General features: G+C 43.4%; 1 protein-coding gene across 3 annotated transcripts in view; it reads left to right on the top strand.

The window, feature by feature from the left end:
- The window catches only part of LOC124176375 (E3 ubiquitin-protein ligase MIB1), a 247,894-nt gene that overhangs the window by 46,038 nt on the left and 181,873 nt on the right, over nt 1-19,983 (top strand). For all 3 annotated transcript variants that reach the window (XM_046557593.1, XM_046557592.1, XM_046557591.1), the window contains exon 9: nt 7,996-8,147. In XM_046557593.1, the coding sequence (XP_046413549.1) occupies nt 7,996-8,147 (152 nt within the window). The remainder of the gene's footprint in view (nt 1-7,995; nt 8,148-19,983) is intronic.

Genomic DNA, 19,983 nt, shown 5'->3' with positions numbered 1-19,983 from the left:
CATGATTTTCGCAATCATTGTATAGATAGTTATTATTGTCGTTTCGGTGAAAGTTCTGTGATCCCTTCGTTTTCTTATACGTACTTCTCTTCCTCTCTGTCGATTCTTCATTGTCTTCAGGAATAGAAGTAAAGATATATAGAATAATTTAGGAAGCACTTTGGTGCGCCTCGTAATCGTTCTGCACCCGTTTCCGTCCTCATCCTCCTCGCTCTCCGTATCTTCTTCTTCTTCTTCTTCTTCTTCTCTCTTTCGCTCTTCTCTTTCTCTCTCCGTTTTCCTGCCCACCCCCGCAACATCTTTTTTCTTCCATCTTACCGTTTCCTGCACATTTTTCAGGCTCTTTTTCTCCACCTCGCTCGAGAGTGGTTTATGAATTGTTTGTCCAAAGTTACGGCCCTCGGGTCCAAGTAACCGTGAACCGTCGCTGCGAGTTTCGCCACTACCTATACTATACGCGCTGCTCTCGGTGACGTTGCCTTGGATTACAGGTCTCGAGGAGATACAGGTTAAGAGCAGCCAAGACTCGATTCTGGATCCTCGATCCTTGAAACTCGGTACGGCGCCAGGAACAACCGATACCTCATACCTTACGTCCCAGCCGCTGTCCACTTGGCGAAATGGATCCCATTCAGCATTGGAACGAGCCCCGTACAATTTTCTTTTCCGACAACATTTGTTATTCCTTTGTGTACATGTTGTTTATACGAATACACACACAGACACACACACACACACACACACAAAAGCACATGTCTCATCAACCACGCGCCATTCATCCTCGCCTCGAAATCTTTCGGTGGATATCCAACAAAGGGAACGACAAAAATAGTCCCTGCAGTTTGGCAGCTGCAGTGGGGGCGGCATTACCGGCTTTCCCGCCCTGGGAGATGGATGAAGCACTTGATTCCTACACTGCAGGCAGTGCCCGGGAGGTATTTTCGCCTGTCCCGCAGCCCGTTCCCCGTATTGCGATAAACCACCCGCAGAAGGAACGGATTCGCGTCGGGAAATAAGCAATTGCCGGAGGTTGGGGGTGTAGGGTATATACAGCTCGGCGGCGAGATACTAATGGGGCAAATAAATGGGGTAGAGCGATACGCGAAACATGGATACAAGATACGATATCGCCGCCGCGAGGCGTCGCTTCTCACCCCCAAATTATACAACTACCGCGGTAGAAACGTTCGGCACGCTGCTATTCGGCGCTCGGTGCTTGGGTGAAAGAAAAAAGAAGAAAAAATAAACAAACAAACAAATAAATAAATTAATAAAAACCATAAAACAATGCATATTAACGCGTTTCGCCGACGACCCGTTACGAGTACTCTTTCAGCAGCTATACCGTGGCCTGCACAATGGAACGATAAATGGCAAATATGTGGGGGGTAAATACGTAGCATAAACCCGGTAAACAGCAGCTGAGCTTGCAGCGTTATACACGCAGCGACGCGCCCCGTTCGCGGTAATGGCAATTTATATTAATTAGGGGATGCTGAGGCAACGCCGTACAGCCTCGCGAGCGCGGTTGCAATCCGTGTTCGACATAAATTACGGAGCTAATGATGAATGCGAGATGTGCCCCGTGCAAATGCGACATTGCCTCGTCACGCGTGTGCGACCACCCCTTCTGATCGTGTTTACTACGATTGGCTTTGTGCTTGCTCAGCCCGTAACGCCCCGACGACGAGAAGAGGCGATGGGTTTCATTCCCGAGTATCGGCGCTTGTAGGGATGGTACTCAGCGACGAGACAAGCAGTCGTCCGATCTTCGCGAGACAAACCGTGTCACAACCTGTCGTGCTAACGAGGCGAAAAACTACCCCAAACTTTTATCCTCGTGACGCAGGTGCTCCGGCAAGACGGCGACCATTGATTGTTGCGCTGTGCTGGGTTCAATTCGCAAAAATCATTCCCCCTCCCTCCCTCCCTCCCGCCCTCTCTCCACGTGCCAAACTCGGAAATGAAATTGAACGCGTATAACGTGGGGTGCGGTTTTGTCGAGTTAACCGCTAATTTCGTTCCCTTGCTACGTATAATTCTGTTACTCTTTGTACAAATTGGTGCCAATTCGAAGTATATATGTATAATGTATGTATGTACATAGGCGTTGATAATACCACGACACGATTTCACCGAAGGGGAAAATTTCATTCGGATGACAATGGTATTGTTGAAACTCTGTATGTACGACAAAAATCAGATGTGGAATTAATTCCCTCGCTGAAAAAATATGTATACATTGGACCGTGTTAAAAAAAAATAGTTTTTTTTTTTCTTTCAAAATTCAAGTCAAAAACATTGCTTTAAATGATGAAAAAAATATGCTGTCCAAATTTCAGCATATTCATTTTTAGAGGTGCATTCATTGCGATTTTCATTTCCCATTTGAATGATATGGGAACATTTTTTTTTTAACTTAGGACTCCTACAACTTTGTGTTGGGAATTCAATGATATCGAAAAAAATCTACTCTTTAAAAAGTTATTTGAGATCAAAAGTTATTTGCGGAAGCCGCGATGAATACGATATCGCACCTATACGAACTTGACTTAGTATCATATCGTTAAGTTAATTTTTTTCCTTGGTAAAGATAGAAAGAATTTTACATACTATTCCACGGTCATTGTTTTCCAATTCCATTGTCGACGTTCGTACCACTTATTTCATAGTTGAGAACCGTATAGTTGGTGTGTGGATTTTTTTCAGTGTTATAATTACAATACGCGTACATACAAATTGTCGACATTTTATTGGAGCTCGTAATTGTGCAAGAAAATATGCACGAATAAATTAATAAAGAGCACAACTTTGAACGAATATAATAAAATTGTAAAAATATTGGATTAAAGAGTGTCGACAGACTGCGAGACCAAAATGATTGCAGCGTGTTTCATTCGATTCAATTCTGCAGTTTTGTCTGTCTTGACTGTGATTTCTTCGAGACCAAAGTAGGTACGATATACGCGGCGAAAGGCGACCGTGATTTGAAATCGTTGAATCCAGTTCGTTAGAAATTGACGTCTTCGGAGATTCGTTCTCGCAGTCATCTCTGCAGGGTCCCTGGGTTATCCATTGAACTTGGGTATAGCCGGCGCAGGGCGTTTTAACGAGTTGGCCAACTCTCTCTCGCTTGCTATTCGCTCGTTACCTCTGAATACTCGGTATACGTATATCCCCGTCGGGTCCTCCGCCCTCTCGATTCCATTTCGCCACGTTTCCATGAAATTCTTGAGCACACTGCCCGCATACCGCCGACTGCAGCCGCTTCGAGATCCTCCGCTTTGTCCCGTCTCAAGAATATAAGGGTATATATACATAACCCGCCTTGGCAGAACGAGTCGTGCCACGGGTAAAGGGATTTCGTGCTCTCTTCCGGCTTCCCGCATGCAGAAATAAGGGAGGAGAAAAAATGAATCGAAATAGGGGAAAAAAATTGCGGATTTTAACTCAAAATTCCCCCGCTTTGGTGAACCGCGCACGAGACGATCCCGTCTGTAACTCAATCGCATCGTCTCCGTTTCGTATAGTTTGCAAACAAGGCGATGTGACCCGATCCTGCTGCAGCGTCATCTTTGGTGATATACCTTGATTTGTGCAGCTACGCCGGAAACCCGACGCCGCTCCTCCCGGGTGTATCCGGAAGACTAGACGTCGTCGAGCACGTGTATCGCGATTCGCTCAGGGATATACCTACCAGTCGGGTGAAAGGGTGCGAGGAGGAATTAAGTGGCGTAAATATTTACGCTGCAATCAAGTAGCAGACACCAGGCACTGCGATACTGATTGTCATTTATACCCACCCGAACCTCCTGCCTCTCCGAGTACCGGAGCTGCACACTTCCGGTCGCGAATATCAGCCGAATCTGCTGTCTTGTCTTGTACCGTCTCTTTGTCTCTCTCCCTCTCTCTCTCTCTCTCTTTACTGTTGACTCTTCTCATTTTAGCCAAAGGCTTCTTACGGTCCCGCCAAATTCTGTAGACGCTTCTAACGAGACAAACTTCGTTTCGTATTCGGAATAAGTGTTGTTCTATTTTCACGAATCACTATTATAGGGCACCCTGATAATTTTCACACGCAATAATAATCTTTCTGTAAATTAATTGCATCGCTTGCAAATTTTTAATTTGTATATCGTTAGTCCAGTCAATAGTGAGTAAAAAAGGGCCTTCGCCCTACAAAAGATGGTGTAATGATGATTTTGATATATGTTATCTAGTTCTGGGCCCTGATGGAAAATCTGAGTTTTCGACCTTGCGGGGAGGGGTCGGCGCGGTGTTCCATATTGGATTAAAGGCACAAAAATTGATTCCTTCGAAATAATTCCTGAAGGGTTGATCCCGCGTCAATAGTGTCTTAAAAAATTTTTAAGGAGACTGAATTCCCTACACTTTTCATACAATTACTTTTTTTTTTATCAGTTTGATGTGTAACGAGTGATTTAGAAAAAAAAGCAAAAATGTTTTCCACCTTTAATCCAACATTTTTCATCGGGCCCTGGAACTAAATAACATACATCAAAATCGTTATTACACCGCGTCTTGTAGGGCCAAAATCCCTATTAACTGAACTATGTAAGCATATCTACATGTTTGAAGATACTATCGGCAAATCTTCTTTTCAGCGATCGCTTAATCAATGAAATGATTTCCTTTGATGTGATTTTGCGCCAGGAAATCCCGCGCGCATTAGAACGGTTTGTGAAAAACGGTGATTTCTGGTACAATGAAAGATTCTCGAGGCTCCGTCTGAACTGTTGATTTTTTTTTCCGGACAATAGCTGTCCATTAGGCCGGCGTAGTTTTTTGGGTTATATTCGTATTGCGAGAGAGAGGTGAAAGCGAGGATTGAGAATCGCGAAGCCGATTTCTCTCGGCTCGTAATAAATCTTTTTGCTATTCTTGCGGCAACAATGACAGGTCGTTACTCTGCAACAACAGCTATGAATGCCAATGTACCTACACTGAATCGGTGGTGGGCGAGTCTCATTTCTCCGCGAGTCACGAACTCGGCTGTAGCTCTGCTTCTTATTCGAAAAGATTGTAGCGAAGCATTGAAAGTCGAGAAAGTGTTCTACGACGGATTCCGCGGTCGCTAAAACACCGATGGAAAATTGAAAACAGAAGTGAAATGAACGAGGATAGACAATGCATGTATTCGTGAAAGTTTCGCAGAGGAAAAGTTGGTACTCAATAAAATCAATTTCTCCCGAAAGTGGCAAATTCGGAAGATGAGGTGGCGTCAATAGGTAATACGCGTAATTTGTTTTTGTCCGAATAATATAAGGGAAAAATGTCGGAGAGGTTTGCCGTATTATACGTATCCAGTACAGAGCGTGAGGCATTCCGACTCGAGCGACGCTAACTTGAGGAGAAGTTTTTTTGAAAGGGAGGCTAGGCTCCGCAGATGGGCGACATTTGTTGAAGTCACGGAAAGACTGGGGCTGGAGTTAAAGCCGAGGGTGACCCGGTTCAAGGGGAGGCAAAAGTTGTCGTCGAACTTGTATAGCTGCGAAAAAAAGTAGGGGGGAAGAACGAGAAAAATGGGAAAGTGAAAAAAGAAGAGACCGAAGAAAATAGCAATGAGAACTTGAACGATCTGGCCGACGTGAAAAAACCTAAGCAAGACAGTTTCCAAGTCCCACCAGCCGATGGATTCGCCAAGCATTTACATTTACATCTTAACTTCTTTCATCCACGTCTCTCGTGTTCATCCGTTCGATGGAATGTTGTCGAAGTTGGTAACTCAACATTGTTTGACTTCAAAGATTAGGGAATACCGGAAAAGTGGAAAAGTGAAGTGAAGTCCGATTTCCACTTCATGGCAAGGATAAATACCATAAATTTTTGAATAGCTTATAAACCGCGTTTGAATGTTCTTGATGAATTGTGCACGGTAAATTTTCGTTATCTACGGATAAATGACCGAAAGAATGTTGATATTTCCTATTGAATTTCGGTCATTATCGTTCATCGAATTGGGATCGTAAAATCTTTATTCTCCACGAATTTGGCGGTGAAAAAACCGTGCATGCTTTTTTACTAAGTGGAGTGTGAAACGTTGGTTTGGAAAACTTGAAATTCCGAGGAAATTTTTATCGCTCAGTTACTGGTAAATCTGAACAGAAATCGATGATGAATTATACGTTTTTCCTTCAGCAGCGGTCGTGGTTTTCAATCGAAGTAAAAACTTCGATATCCACTGAAAAGCGAGGCTTTTGGAGTGGCAAATTAGCATAGAGCGGCGTGGGTGGAGTAGAAAAAAGTTAAAGCTCGATGTGAAAATTTAAGGGTGGTTATATACGTCCATGGTGAATGAACGAATTAACGTTGGCAGAGATTCGTTGCAGAGGTTTTAGTACATGTTTCGGATTGAAGAATTTTCGGTCTGAGAAAAATATCACTTTTTAATTTGACACCATTTTCGTAAACTACTGTGCTGATAATACATTTTTAACTAGGATCTGTAGCGATGGTATTTTCATATGATTTTTCCAAATTCTACAGCGAAATCACGTGATTCTATGTCAAGTTGAATTCTTTCGGCACTCGCACGTGCACGTTACTTACCGACACTTGAATCCGAGTGAATGTCCCGAAGAGGGATCGGACCGGGGAGAAGTTGGAAACGAAAATAACGCCGAGAAGCAACAATCGACGATAAATGTACGAGGCCTGTGATACAATAAAGCAGGTATTAACGGGGAGGAGACGAGAAAGCCGGTCTTTGTAATCAGCTTCGACGTTTACACCGCAGGATCACGGGTCTCCTATCCTCGGGTCCTGCCGCTCGATCTCCGCTCTCCCGACTTCCCATTTTCCCGGAATCCTGGAACCGGGATCCCGGTTTCGCCCGGCCTCGGGGCGACGGGACGCGACTCGCGGGGTGACGTATGGCCGGCATTTATACCGACAGTCCCGGCCGTCCCAGCAATTCCGACTCCGGGAGATTTATTCCGCACAGTTATTGGAGTTATACAAAGGATTTTTCCAACTGATCCCATAAAGTATCTGCGCTTGATGCCTATTATTTACGCGGTTAGTTGGCGCGAAAGGCGCTATAACGCCGCTTCGTCCGCGCGGCCTGCGCCAAGCATTGTTTACGACGCCCTGTATGCCTACACCTACACCTACACCTACACCTACACCTACACCTAAACCTACAGTTATACCTCCGCCAGTCCCGTTTTCCGTTTGTTCATTTCACCGTGCGATTCTTTCCCTCTTCGTACTTTTCTCCCTTTACCACATTTCGCGCCGGTTGTTCATCCCCGTAATGGACGAGCCCTGTTTTCGGATATTCATCGCGGATCGCTGCTCGAAACCTCGAAAAGTATTTCTCTCTCGCAGCGGCTGCACGGCGATCGGCTTTGGAAAAGCTGATGCAAGTTCGTTATGCGCGGCAGACGCAGGAACGATGTACTCTCCGTTGCAGTTTAGGGGAGAATTTTCAACTTAATTTCTTTTCCTCCTACGCCGCCTGCAGTATATCCGGTTCGATCCCGAGATTTAAAGTTTCGCTCGCTCTCGCTAAGACGCCCGCGACCCTCGTCCTCTTCCCGTCCTCTGTTGCAAAACTCTTTTTATTCTTATTGCGAATTGCCGGTTCCCGGTTGCGAGTTGTAAGTTTCGAGCTGGCACTGTTCCTCGGTCTTCGGACTTTTTTCCTACCTTGCAATTCTTTCCTCGTACCACCTGCCGCGCAGTCTGGAACTTTCTTTTTCTCCTTCTTCGGTTTTTTTTTTTTGGTTTTTTTTTCCACCCCACCCCTGCCAAACTTTTCACCGGTTCTATAATTTACACATTTTATTGGTCGGGAAAGAGAAAATGAAACTCCGGATTCTCTTCTTCAGATCCGATTTTTGAACGTGGAAATTGGAAAAATTATTCTTGCCGGCGATCGTTTTCGTCGTCTCCCTTTCCAACCTTTTCTCATTGCTCGCATCATTGTCGGATATACCTACCGAGTATCATATGTTCCTCGGTCTGTTTCAGGACTCTGAAGGAGACACGCCACTTCACGACGCCATCTCCAAGAAGCGGGACGACATGCTGGCTCTGTTGCTGGATCATGCGGCTGACATAACACTCACAAACAACAATGGATTCAACGCGCTACATCACGCTGCTCTACGTGGAAATCCAAGGTAAGTCTCTGCCTCTCGCTTTTATCAACACCGTGGTCTACTTTGGCGGAGGATATGCTGCAGTGCTTGAGAAGGAATGGCGCCGATGCGTCGTAAAGGCGACTCGAATTTAGACCTAAGAAACGAATTTTTTCATCCCAATACAAAGCCTGGAATTGCGAGGAATTCATTACCGAATTTAGGCGATCTACACCGTGATCAGCGTTCCCCATTTTCCCCCGATGCTTGAGCTATTTCTATACTCGCTTGAATAGACGTTCCAGGAATTTCTTTCATCGGGGGTCATCATTATAGTATTTTACTTTCCCGAGTCCAATCCGCGATTGAGGATAAATTTTGAGGGAACGGTTCGAGCGACGCGACGGTATATAATCGTCGAAACGAATCAATTTTACCATTTCTATTATACCCTAGCTTAGATTTATGGAAAAGATTATTGGCGGTAAATTAATTTCGTGAGTTATCAGGTCACTTTGATTAGCTCGGTGATTCCGATATCTTCTTTATGATACTAGGCGCTCCAATTCTGCCTTATTACGTGACGTTATTCACCCGCCGGTGGATATGAAATCGAATAAGCCTTATAACTGCAATTTTGCAGAGACGAATTGAGCGGAAGAGAAGAAAAGTATTCCTCTCTCGCGAATCGTGAATTGAATCGACAATTTAATGTTTTGTGGTGAAAATTTTTACACCATAGCACCGATTGCGAGAGGCAGTTTTCAGAGTGTGTGCACAACATAAAAATTTTCGTTCTTTATCCTCCCGGTAAAGTGCAATAAAATTCAAGTAATCGAATAATCCGCCGCTGGCAGTGCGAGGAATTTATTTCCGTGCACGTAATTTTGCCCAGTTATATGAGCCAATGTGCGTAGAGCGTACCTGCTGTGCGTTGCGATATTACGCCACGCTTCGTTGTTCATTTTTATTTCTATTACCTCCGTGTTTGCAGTTTTTTTTTTCGTTCTATTTTTTCTCTCTTCTTTCCCGTGTTTCTTTTATTACCAGCCTGGGGAAACAAAGGATGCGGATGTCGCTCAAAACGCTCCGCGTATGTTATTGCCGTTCGTCCAATTCTAGTTTTGCTACGATCGCAGTTTCACACAGCCGTCGTTAGGTATTACAACCCCCCTCCCCTTCCCTCGCCTCACTTCACCTCGCCAAGGGTATGACGTCCACTTCCGAAATTGACAAACCAGAATATCGTTTCCACTTCCCCTCCTAACCGAATTCCATCGAAAGCCATTCGCGAACTCCGTCCAATCGCGGAAATTGACAATTTTCGAACAAAGCTGAAGAAGGAGGCGGGAGATATCGAGAGAGAAAGTGAAATGAAAATGTGGTTTAAAATAAACGTTCATGCCAAATTTTCTACCCCCTAAACGGTTTGATTGCATAAAACAAATACAATGTTACGAAAGATTTTTTCTTCTGCAATATTTCACGTCATATTAACACGAGATTCGCTATAATTATTTTTGCTATTTACGACAATGTGAACCGTGTGCAAAACTGGTTTGTTTTGTTTTTATCTGTGGAATCCATGGGGAATCTAGGTATTTTGTGATTTTGTGATAACGTGATTTTTTTCGGTGTAGTTATTCGAAATTCAAATGTGCAGGTCACCGTGGAGATCATGAATATTGTAACGGACTCGGCGTTGCAGGATAAATAATTAGGTTCGTAAGATTATTAAGCGATTTATCAGGCAGCGAAATGAAACGTTTGAAAAAATGCTTTAATGGCAAAATGCGTGTTTATAGTTTGGAGTCTAAAACAGGGCTGTTTTCACAATAATGTTGGTTTGCGCAGCAACCTATTCATTTTATGACACATTAAAGCTTTTATACGTCTTTTATCTATGATTACTGCTAGGTGAGAAAAAGGGGGCAAAAGGGGTGATTTCATCCTCTGCAACAATACGATTGATTCAAATTTGAGGATACCAGAAGTTCCAGTCAGTCAGAGATTCGATGATAGGAAGAAATTGGAAGAATAATAATCCGTACCTCGGCCGAATATCAGACATCTTGAATCGCTGGAATGAAATACGAAACAATACGGTCAACCTGTGATATACCGACGATATTACCGACAACTCTGTTTATTATGCTACCTACTAACGACGGTGAGAATCGACCGTTAGCCCGGAAAACGGTCGCCCTTGATTTACCGATCCAATTTCAGGAATGTGGTGCGATCGGACGGTCGACGTCACTTCCGTCCTCTTCCGTGGCATCACCGTCGCCCTTGGGACGACGCGGCCACTTTGGCTAGGCAGAAAATAGCCTGAGGGCGACAAATCAAAGAGACAGAGACCGAGCGAACCCCCTGCGTAGATCACTGATCCAAATACCTACTCAGCTGTCGCGAAAGAGGGCAAAATCCGGTAGAATCGTCATCGACCGGATCGGGCGGTCCAATCTGAACTGTCGGAAGGAAAAAATTGTCAACTTTATCATTATCTTACGCTGCAGGTCGAATCGCGTCCTTCGCGATACACTCACTCGATGCTGCGGGGCGAAACGTTGTCGGGTGAAATCGAGGGACAGTCTCGCGATTACTTTTCGTCAGACGGCAATAATTTCTATTCATTTTTATTCCGGTGTTTCGTACGCGTGCGTGTGTGGGAATCCACGAGTTCGGAAGAAAAATAAATCTTATTTCACCAATTTTCATCTTCAAGACTTCAGTGTACACGAGCAGGTAATCGAAATCACTAAAATGCAAGAATACTTGATACTTATTTTTCCGAGAGCTAGAACTTTTCGAAAAAAGGAAATATATACCCTAGACTGTATCAAAAAAATCGACTATTTTTTACTTGAATTTTGAAAGAAAAATTGTCGATATTTTAAGGGTCCTCTGAAGTTCCGCAATTCGAACGCACTCCAGTGACCAATTTCAATTTGGTCCAAGTTGATGAGTTTGCCTTTCATTCAAATTAATAAAAAGAACTGAATTTCATCGGTTTCAACATTCGCGAAATCCTTTTCACGTCCACGTCCATCGTCGTTTCTATGGCGGTTATTTTGGCTACCCAAACTGTTCTTTCTTTTTCCGAATTTTTTTTTTTTTTCTCATTTTTTGCTAAAAAATTTGATGCGACCTGCTTTTTCAACGGCCGCTTCAAGGCAACTTCAACGCAACAATAACAGCGGCGACGGAGTAAAGCGAGCGCGTTTCGCCGTGAGAATTCCGGAACGGCATGGGCAGGTGGTTGATTACGTTAGCCACACGTGCCGCGGCCCATAGATGGACGCGCTGTCTGTCTGAGCATCCCTTTGATCTACCTTGCAGCGGACTCTGATTGCCACCCCCACGGCCATCGGCATAGCCTCGGCTTAATCTCGCTTTGTTTTGTTAGGACAGTAGCCGCGGCGCAGCGTGTGTCGCCTCTGTTTCCTACGCCACGCGCTAGCTGGAAAGTTTGCTTTTCACTGTGATTAAAATTGAGTTATGGCAACGCCGTTTGTGGTCGCTCGAAAGTGGTTAGCGCGCCGCCCCTACCGTAGTGAATAAACACCTCGTGTTACGTATTTGCGATAGAATAGCGCATTATTTAGAACTGTGAACCACCCAGGCCTGGAGGGATGAATTTATAGTCGAGATTCCAATCCCAGCTGATTTACAGTCTGTGGAAAATTCCTTTTCAAATCGACCAATTTCAAGCGTCACGATTTTTAATTTTGTTCAAACTTTTCCAGCAGGTGACAGTAGCGTTTCTGAGACACTTAATATATATATATATATATATATATATATATATATATATATATATATATTAAATATTAAAAATATTCTAGGGGAGCAAAATTAAATCAGGGTTTTAAAGATGATAGTGTCATTCAAAAGTTTTAACTATGTTAAAAACGGTGACGGTCAAAATTGTTCAACTTGACATTAAATGCTTAATTACCTGAAGGTATGCAGAGCGGATCTACATACGATTATACTTTTACAACGTACGGTTTTTCATTAAAAACCAAAGCTACGCAGGTTATTCGTATTTTACTTTAAGTCGGATTCGGCCAGTGCTGGGCCTAAGAATTTGTTACGGACTTACTTCAGGTTTGACATTTGATGTCCCGAGTTGGTAATTATGTGCGTATATTTAATGTATGCAGATGAATGGATGAAAGAATAAGGGTGTGAGGAGGCGAGACACAAGGGTGGGACGTGGGGGAATGATGAGAATTTAATCTGCAAAAAGCATGGAAGAATATAAATGTTGGATGAGAAAGGGGACGAGGGAAAAATTAGAAATAGTGATAATCGTAATACACAAAAAAGAAGACGAAAAAAAAATCTAAATGAAAGGATATTATAATAATAAAACGTACGCAATATGAAAAGAAACTGTTCTGTATTTTAATACTTAATTTGCATACGCCGCGTCGTGCTGCATGCGAAATGAAATGGAAATGATTGCAATAAAGGTGTAAAGAAAAAAAAAAGAAAAGAATAAAAAAAAACTATATAAGAAATTTTTTACGTTAATTCATGCATATTTATCGGCATACATGCATAACGGTATGCATTTGCGGTATCAACAACCGCTACCCGGTATCGATTCAAAATAGCGTTTACTTTATCCGCATATACTTATGTTGTACATTCGTTTCTTCCACGTTGGCAATCTCTCTCGCAGTACTGTCGTGTAAGGAAAATATTCTGTATCGGAAAAAAGTTTATCCAATTTATAATCGCATAATACAAAATAAAAGAAGAGGACAAAATACTCACATTGCAGTGGGGATTCTGTTTGGAGGCAACATTTTTTTCACTCTCACCTAAAAAACTTGTACACAGAAAGAAAAACAATCGTCGCGAAAGGATATCTCTTGAGTCCAATCTTGAAACGATACTGTCCGAGTTCGAAGTTTTTCAATTTAAATTACGTGGAGACGTGATTGTTTCAAATTTTTACGAATCAGTTATATATTCAAATAGACCAGTACAGCTACTTTCAAAAAATTTAACGCAGTCTAAAATCGATTTATTAGTCAATCAAAGCTCGTTTGATCAAAAACGAATTTCATAAAAAAAAAATAAACAAAAAAAAAAATCATGCAAGTCGTTATGAATAACTATTCGAATAAAAGCAAAATCACTAATATGCAAATAATTTGGCCAATAAATGACGTTTTCTAATTTAGGGTTTAACATGAGTAGCTGATCACGAATCCGTCGTCAGAATTTTTCACACTTTAATTATTTTTAAGAATTGTAAAATTAATATTTTCGTAAAAAAAAAATAAAAAAAAAAAAAAATGATCAACTTATGTTTAATAAACTATCCTGAAGTATCAAAAGCTCAAAAGTGCAACTCTTATCACTTTATTCGCAGAAAAAATAAGAAAAAACAGCATAAAACGAAGTTGTGTACTCGGAGAGTGCCGCTGCCTCGCAAAGGGTTGAGAAATAACTCGGTTTTCGAATATGATAATTTTTTTTTTAAAGTAGCTACACTGGTCCGCTTAATGATATGGAATTGATCTTGGAAGCATTATTTTGTAGGGAATGAAATTCTTTACATTATTCAGGTAAATCCGTAGCTCAAACGGTTCAAAAGTTATAAGCTCCCCGGCTCGAAAGTCGATTTTATGTAAAAATTCATCTTTAAACGTCTTTAGTGGCGAAACCATCGACTTTACAGCAGAAATTCAAATCACCCTTTTGCCCAAAGAATTTAATCCTATGTAAGATGCTGCCGAGGCCGAGTGATAACAATTAGAATTTTTCTTTTTCCAATTATATCTTCCTCACGTTACTTAAATAAGAAGCCTCCGAAATTCCGAGATCAGCGATCTTTTACAATTGGATTTAGGATACACCCTTTTTTCTTATTTGTAAAAAAAATTTTCCAAGTCCGAGTAAAAAAGAAAAGCAAAAATATAGCCTCGAAACGAAACACCCTGAAACACACGCGGTTTTCATTTTATCAAAAGGGCTTGAAGACGTCGCAAACGTAAATATACACGCATGTAGGTACACACCGGAAGGATGCTAATCCAGAAACAATTTTCATCCCCGTAGACACGGGGATTAATATCTCGATTCGATATTCAGCCTGTGTCGACTCGGGCGACGCGACGCGACGAACAGAACCAGGGCTTAACACTAATAGCTGCGCAGGAGTCCCGACATCCCGAAACTGGACCGGGACTCGGGAGCATCGTTAGATCTATATGGAGTTATAATAGCTCTCGTGTTAAATCGGATGAGAGCGAAATCGTTTGGAAGTAACTCTTGCCCCGCAGGGTGGCGCACGGCGGTCTGTGTATTGTATCCACGTTCACTTGCACATCGGGCAGTACTATAAGCGGCGATGCTGCGAACCCCGGAGCGACCAGAGCCGACCACCACTCCCACAGCGGTGGCACTCGCGCCTGCACGAATTAGGTATTCATGTATTGTCCTACATTTTGCATCCCTAATCCCAAAAGTTCCAACGACGCCGCCAAGAGCTCGACGGATCATAATTGCATTATCGTGACTCTCTTGCCTCCGACGTTACTTCGCGAAAGATACCGGCGAATATATTTTTTCTCCTCATACTGCGCGTGAATACCCGACTCGATAGCCTTGTTATTCAACCAGGCAGACCTCGGTCACTCGTTCCGTATTGTCAGTATGAATTACTGGTCATGAATATAGTTCTTTTTCAGATTTTCTTCTCCGTTATCGCCGTTTTTACTAAATTTTTTTTCCAACGGTGGTAGACCGATGCAAATTAAAAAATATCATTCTGTTTGTAAAAAAAAGTCACACAGATCCGACGTCAGCTGATCAGCACGGTACTTTAACCGATAGTTAATAGTTGATCGACGCTGCGAAGAACCCATGCGAATGATAAATCGAGAACACTGTATTAGGAAGAAAGAAGAGTGTCGCGAAACTCTGAAGATAATTAAGAAATATCTGCGCCTGTGTGTGTGTGTGTGTGTATTCCGGTCTGATGGGTAGAGCCGTGACAAGGTATTAGCGCGCGGTGATCCCGAATGCTATCAAGCTGAACAAGGTTCTTCCTCCAGTCTGGCGAGCCTGAGGTATTTCCTCCCATATCCGAGCTCGAGAAGCATATCGGGATCGGATTTCGGTGGGAGAACGACGCTCTTCCCGGCATACATATATCTCAACCCCGAGACGACGTGCCGTTGCTGCGGCTGCGGCTGCACCGCACGAGTCCTTCCGGAACGTCGGACAGGAGATATTCCCGAGTTTGGAGGCGGTGCTCATCCCTGTTTCCAATTCCCGCTCCTCCTCCTATTTTCCGTGCTTGGAAAATTCGCGATCAGATAATTCAGGGATGAATTCAAGACCGAGGGAGAAGTATCGAGTCTTTTTAAACATAATCCGGATTATATCGGCCCGGCGCGGCGCGGCGAGGTGTTCCTGCGTTGCACGCTAACGAATCACCATCTTGATAACCTCCGTGTAACCAGGGAAATAAACAAAGTACAGGGGAACGAGAAGACTCTCGACTAACTCCAGTAACCGCGCGGCCGAGCAAAATTAGCGATAATTACGTGTATAGTCCGGGGCAAGAAAGCCAGCTCTCGCTGCAGAATCAGCCCCAACAAACTTCTAATCAGATTTCAGATCTTTCGCGATGATAAGAGCTTGCGTATGCAAACGTCCCTCGACGAATAGACGTTTCTATACAGTCGCCAGTTAGTCTCGCGTTGTGTTTACTAAAGAACCAAGGTAATCAGCGGTACGGTTCGTTCAACCCCTACTCCTTAACTTTATTGTTCAAAAGTGTGCGTCTTACGAAACCCACATCAAGTATCCCTTCGCCGTCGAGTTCTTCGAACGATGAAATTTCTCTCAAGCTTTTAACATCCTAACCTGATAAATTGAAGAATTTGTTATTCAGGGAATAAACGTTTCAATTTTTTTTCTTTCTCCTACCTCAAACTCGTGAAATTTATCCAAGTTACGCGAAATAAAATTTGCAACCTAACTTGACCTTAATATTCTTTCATTTTAACGCTTAGTAATAGAAATACCCGCTAGAGGCGTTACCCACGTGACGTCACGCATTTGCAGCGAATAGCAGACCGTTGTTTGAATCGCACAGAGAAGGAGGCGTAAAATTTGAACCTCGAAAATAATGAAACCTGCGAGAAAGTGTTTGAAAAAGTTGACAAAAAATGGTCTTCTCACACTTTCGAAACTAAATTTGTTTTGTCAGACCTCGCAGTCTCCCCCCCGCTTCATCCCCATTTTCTACCCGATGGTATCGCCGGGACCAATTCAGTCAACCGAAACTCTGAAATTAACCCGTCCAATTATTTACACCATTGCCTCGTAGTGCTCTGAAGTTTACAGTTTTACAACCGCTGGAGTATCGTTACAATCCCCGAGAGAATATTACCCAGAATTCCATCAGTTTTAGCCCAAGGTCCAACCGGAAATTACCTCACAATGTTCCTCTCCGGGAATGACGCAGGCGGTTGCACAGGCTGTCAGAAAATCTTCGTGTGACCGCGATTTCAGTTCCCGTTGGTGAAAAATTACTTGATATAAAATTAAGGATGTAGAAGAAAAACAGAAAAACGGTGAAAGGAACGAACGGAAACACTTGGCAATTCAATGTTCGGGACTAGATTTTTCCGCCGATTGTTCCCGGTCGAAAAAGCATCGCGTATATAGCTACTTTTCTTCGATTGATTTAACAATTTGGATCACTCGGCAGCTGCCACGGGCGCTCAGGAAGACAGGGCAAGAAATGACGTCGCGTTTGCGAAATCTTTCAAAGCTTCCGGAGTAGGGATAGAGTTTCCGGGTCAGTGGGCCGCTAAGCTGACTTGGTTCGGTCCCTCGCCATCATCCCCTCCGAGTTTCCTACTCGACCCCTTCCTCTCTCCCATCTCGCTCTCTTTTCCTCCTCCCCTCTCTCCGTGCAGCTCCCTCGGAAATTGGATAGTTGCTTCCAATTCTCTGTAGAACCGTTGTACACGATGACGTAGGCAGGTACAGACGCTAACCAGTCTCTCCCTTTGTCTACGTTCCTGCTTTGTCTTCATTTTATTCAACTCTCTATTCTACCGCCGTTTCTTCCGTACCTATATTTTCAACGGTCTATTCTGTGGAAAATTAACGACTACGCTCGAATCATAATTATCCATTCTTGAGCTTCGTCGACGGTATAGATTTGCTCCACTTAATACCCTTGGATTGAATAATTTTCTCCATCGAGTCCAATACCTCCAAGAAAATCAAAACGAAATGACTATGAAATATTCATTTTGGCAAACGAACTCTCCAGCGATTCGTCATATATTCGGTGAACATATTTACGAGAAATCCAATCGAAAATATATCCAGGCGAATGAGGGCTGAGCTTCGGCATGATTCTAATTGCGGGCTCAGATTATGTAGGTACCGTAGAATGTGCTTCGTACAAGCGAAACTCGGCAGGATCGCGTGGCTTTCGTAATAAGCGTGCATTCCCGAAAACACCCCCGGGTTTACGGAGTAAGATCAAAGTGCCTACTCGCTCCGAGACCCGGTTAGCTAGTTTTTAGAAGGAAGTTTACTCGAATAGGAATGTCTTATGCTATTACCTACGGACTGCATACTTTATCGTCGACGGAACGGGGACTGCAGGTATAACCGTCGTCTAGCGCGTTCGCGAGGTATTCAAATCTACAGACCGACTCAGTCCGTTAGTTCTTATTAATTATTTTCTCTTCATGTGCCATATATCGCTTATATTCGTACTTTGCGTCGCCACGTTTCAACCAATTACCCAAACGGAATACGGAGTCGACATGCAAGCATCGTTATTCTCACGGGCTTATCGTTGTGATTCAGGTGTCAGCTTTAAGATTCAGAAACACACGAAACCTCGCTTCTTGTAATTTATTTAATCGGTGAGACAATTTTCATTCGTATTTCTCGTTAAATACCTACCGCTTGATACTTGTAACAAGTATTTGTACCCAGGTATATATCTGTGAGTCTGAACCGTAATCAGAAGTTGATCAAGGGTCGTTTGGGGCTAATAGATTTTAAAGAAACGCCTCTGCAGGATAGATTGCAGTTTGCGAAGCCAGTTTTACCTAGATCTAGTTCTCCCTACGGATTTAACTCTTCTTTGAGGATTAGCGACTGATTGCGAAATTGCGTCTTTATAGAGGCGATAATCTTTCCTACAGTCTAGTCGACTGCTTCCAGTAATTCAGCGTCTCGAATCGATTTTCAACCGAATAATCGGGCGTTTACCGCATTTTGCGTATTTTTGTTTCTCGTTTTCGCTATAATCTTTCATTAACGAGATTAAAAAAAAAAAAAAAAAAAACTGGCGATATGTTTCGTTAACGTTACAACACGGTAATTCACCGTTGATTCCTTCACCTTGCTAAAAGCCTGTAAAATTATACGACGCATAGTTTCAAAGGAGTTTTGCTCGCGAGACGCCGACGGCTTGGAAACTCTCTTCGAGAGGGGATTCTTGACTCTTATCCCCTATGTTTTTTTCCCCCTTTATCTTCCTTCTCTGAAGATCTGATCCCCGCCAACTTTCAACGATAAGCCTATTCGCATATCCAAAATCTCTAGCGGGATTCCTTCTCTCTCTCATTCCTTCTCTCTCTTTCTCAATAGTAATTGCTGGCAAAGCTTCGGCACGACGCGGTGCCGATATGATTGTACGGGGTGAGCGATAAGTGAGCCATGTAGTTTGGCCCGTGGAGCAACGGTGGCGCGGGGTAATTCTAGACGGGAGGTTACGTTACGTACGTCAGGAGGTAAAATTCGTTCTGAAACTGAAATTTGTCCAACGTACCGGAAGGCCGGGATTACACTTGGCTCGCTCCGCTGCACGCCGCGTCGCGCTGAGCGGAAGACGTCCAAAGAGGAGGGAGGGTGAAGAGATCGGGATGACGACGAAGGGGAAAAAGAAGCCGGGGGTAACAAAGTGTCAAAGTTTTAATCCAAGACACGAAGTCTCGCGAAGGAGATGATAGGGCGGTGTTGCCGGGTGTGTGGAGGGAGGAGGGACTCTTTGTAATCGGAGTTTTCCACTTTTTCTCGACTCCTTCTTTCTTCTTCCACTTCTCCTTCTTCACCCGTTTTCCTTCGCTTCCTCAACTCCAAAGACTCGCCGACTCGGGTGTTAGCCGGATACGAAGACGCCGAGAGGGTTCCTCCTTCCTTCCGCCTAGTAATAGTGCAAACGTGGGCGTGCCCGAACCTGGATTTACAGAATTTATCACTTGAATTCCCTGTAAAGGATTAGCAGACATTCCCTTATACCCCGTAGGGTCTTCGTGTACCCGTAGACTCGATGCCTACCCTCAGGTTCCGTTCCTCTTACGAGGATATAGCTGAGTGTGATGTTTTCCAAATCTCCTTGCCTCCTAGCGTTACCGTATATACATCCAGATATTGTGTCTTTCCTCCCGATCTGTGGCTTACAGTTTGCAGTTTCGAGTTTACACTACGCCAGCTATGCTTGCAGCTGCAAATGACCTTTTAATCGTCAGCGGTGTCTTTGCTGCGAAACATTCACCCGATTACGTCAGTCGACTGATCCTGTGCCCAAAGGATACACGGGCACAGGATGTTACGGATACATTTGGGGGCTTCGAAACTTGTACAGGTTTAAACGACTTCTCATATGAAAACCATAAAACATTATACTCGAACTTTGGGTTTTATTTTGTTTTCAAAGAGGGATGCAACGATTTTCAACAACTTTTGTTCGTTAGTTGCCTTCTTTGTTGGGTTTAATTCGGTTCGTGGAAAAAAGTGGCTGAGAAAAACTTGGAGTAAAAATATTGTTCTTTCGTCCAATTATACTTACACAAGGGTTGTTAAAAGT

The sequence above is a fragment of the Neodiprion fabricii genome, chromosome 2, assembly GCF_021155785.1.
Source record: "Neodiprion fabricii isolate iyNeoFabr1 chromosome 2, iyNeoFabr1.1, whole genome shotgun sequence".
Taxonomy (NCBI): domain Eukaryota; kingdom Metazoa; phylum Arthropoda; class Insecta; order Hymenoptera; family Diprionidae; genus Neodiprion; species Neodiprion fabricii.
Note: the sequence above shows the minus strand (reverse complement) of the source record. Positions and strands in the feature narration are given on the sequence as shown.